The sequence below is a fragment of the Copidosoma floridanum genome, unplaced genomic scaffold (assembly GCF_036245765.1).
Source record: "Copidosoma floridanum isolate Cflo_tuat_1 unplaced genomic scaffold, Cflo_Japanese_pri ptg000007l, whole genome shotgun sequence".
Taxonomy (NCBI): domain Eukaryota; kingdom Metazoa; phylum Arthropoda; class Insecta; order Hymenoptera; family Encyrtidae; genus Copidosoma; species Copidosoma floridanum.
The window spans coordinates 6,057,264-6,059,515 of NW_028321884.1; the positions used below are offsets into that span (position 1 = coordinate 6,057,264).

General features: G+C 30.6%; 1 protein-coding gene across 1 annotated transcript; it reads left to right on the plus strand.

Annotated features, from left to right (window-relative positions):
• Positions 1 to 287: 287 nt before the first annotated feature.
• Positions 288 to 1,255, plus strand: LOC149375351 (uncharacterized). The gene is made up of 3 exons (XM_089588991.1): positions 288 to 381; positions 651 to 836; positions 910 to 1,255. Exons 1-3 carry the CDS (start codon positions 321 to 323, stop codon positions 1,131 to 1,133), a joined length of 471 nt encoding a protein of 156 aa, XP_089445117.1. The 5' UTR covers positions 288 to 320; the 3' UTR covers positions 1,134 to 1,255.
• The last annotated feature ends 997 nt before the right edge of the window (positions 1,256 to 2,252 follow it).

Genomic DNA, 2,252 nt, shown 5'->3' on the forward strand with positions numbered 1-2,252 from the left:
TCAAGTACAAAATAAAAATGGTTAAGATTTTAAAAAAAATTTAATTCTATTCTTATTGGACACATTTATTTTATTTATTTTAACTACAGTCGTTAAAATCTATTGACGTGTGTAGCGTAGACTATGCGCCACGACAAAGTGTTTTTTGATTGCTTCTCATTACTTAATCTTATGAGGCGCTGCTTTTATCGAAATACGTCGTTGGTGCTCCTAAGTGAACTAATATCTTCGTTATAACAGATCAAGTCGAGTCGTTGCTTGTTAGGATTATTTCGTAAATTTGTGAAAAAGCGACACCTCGACTACTTATCCGCGCCGCCATGTTCTTTCGTTGGAGCATTCCAGTGTTCATCCTAACACTTTTGTGGACTACAAATGAAGGTAAGAGTACTACTTTCACATATTTTACTAACTTAATTGCAAATTTTGTCACGAGAGGCAAAAAAAAAATGTCAATCTTTATAAAAATTAAAAAAGGTGCGTGTACATAAGTTACTTATAGTATTTTAGATAGCTTATGCGTATCAGTTACATTGAACTTGAGGTGTTAAGCAAGTCCTTTGCACCCTCAAGCAAAATGTAACAAAATGTGAAAAGATTCGGATATTCGTTTATCTAAGTATTTTTTAAATTATTTATTGATTTTCTAGTTCTTGGAATAAAGTGCTATCAAGTATGTCATTTTACCAACGACAAGTGGTACCAGAATATTATGAACGAGTCATCCCTCGTGGAGTGCAATGCTACAAATTTTGCAAGTTTCATGAGTACATTGCCACTTTTTCCTTTTATCAATGTTTCGGATAATGAATGGAGTTGTCAAATTAAACGAGGACGTGAGTCCAACATTTATTTATCTACCATAACGTTACTGGAAAACATAAAAAAAAAAAAATTATTCTATTTTAGGTTATCCCGTGACACCAATTGTTCCCAACATACATTCCAATTTATATTTCTTCATTAGCCAATGTGCACCAAAAGCAAACTGCTGGAACACTAAAGGAGACCCTCGATTTGAAGTCATCTCCAATCGTTGCTGCGACACCGATGCTTGCAACTCATCGTCAACAATAAACGCTGAATTATTAATTCTCAGTGTTTGTTTGATCTTTATTGCATTTTGGAAATGAAAATCTCACCATTAGCTACATGGTCATTGTAAAAACGAAAATTCATAATTTTATCTATGTTTCAGCTAATTATCGGCATTAAGAGATTTTGATATTCACACCTCTTACACATTCTAGAAAATGCTGCGATCGTGTAAGTTACCATGTAGAGTTCAATTTTATTCAATTAAAAAGCATTAAAATATATTTATACGAGTTTTTTTATCAAAATTTTTCAAATAATTACTTTTACTCATCATTCAAGACTCCAAAATCACACTGAATACACTTTTTTATGTCATTTATGAAAAGATATCTTTTGTCGAACGAAAATGTTTTATAGTTTTTCAAAGATCGATTCTTCTATTGTAAATATTGAGCCTACGTTGAATCCAGATTTTTTATTTTATTCACACAGTATAGTTACTTATATAAATATATTTTTTCTTTTAATCAGTAGACAAACACTCTCTCAGTTACATTAATACATCCAAACCCATTTCTAATTTCCATTGAATTATAAAAATGCAGTAAATTTTATTATGAAGTTAATGTATCGTTCTAAAATACTGTATTACAATAGCTGTCAGATTGTTTGTGTAAGACCACAATGCAAGATAACAAATTTTTCAGGAAAAAACGTGGTACATTTAACATCATTATTCGACCTTTATCTCAACTGTTATGAAATCGTACTTTCGTTAACTTCAAAGTACAATCATGCATCATCGTATGTTGGACTATTTTTATTTTTCAGGACTTTATATGTTTAATTTTATCAAGTGAAATTAATTGAGTCGGCAGCTAACTACTTTGTTATAAGAAAGTTACATAACTTACACGTTAAATTGACAAATTTGTCTTTTTACTTCCCCCCCTCAATATGATCAGTCAACGTGACCAAACGCGATAACTAGATAAAATACGATTAAAATTCTCTTGAATTAATTTAAAGCCAGAAAAAATGTATTACATTTCAAAATATCATTTCTGATACTATCTAGTTTGTGACAAAATTTGTACATACCTTGAAGGGTGTAAACAAAAGCTTGAACGTTTTTTCAATAATGACGCGTGAGTGTCACATAAGTTTTAGGTCAAGGCAACATTTTTTTTTTTAATTTACCACAATTTCTTATT

What these genes read in the sequence shown, in the direction of transcription:
- LOC149375351 (XM_089588991.1), top strand. Translation starts at nt 321, where the DNA reads ATGTTCTTTCGTTGGAGCATTCCAGTGTTCATCCTAACACTTTTGTGG. An exon ending in TTTGTGGACTACAAATGAAG is followed by an intron (nt 382 to 650) that starts GTAAGAGTACTA and finishes TTGATTTTCTAG; the next exon opens with TTCTTGGAATAAAGTGCTAT. An exon ending in TTGTCAAATTAAACGAGGAC is followed by an intron (nt 837 to 909) that starts GTGAGTCCAACA and finishes ATTCTATTTTAG; the next exon opens with GTTATCCCGTGACACCAATT.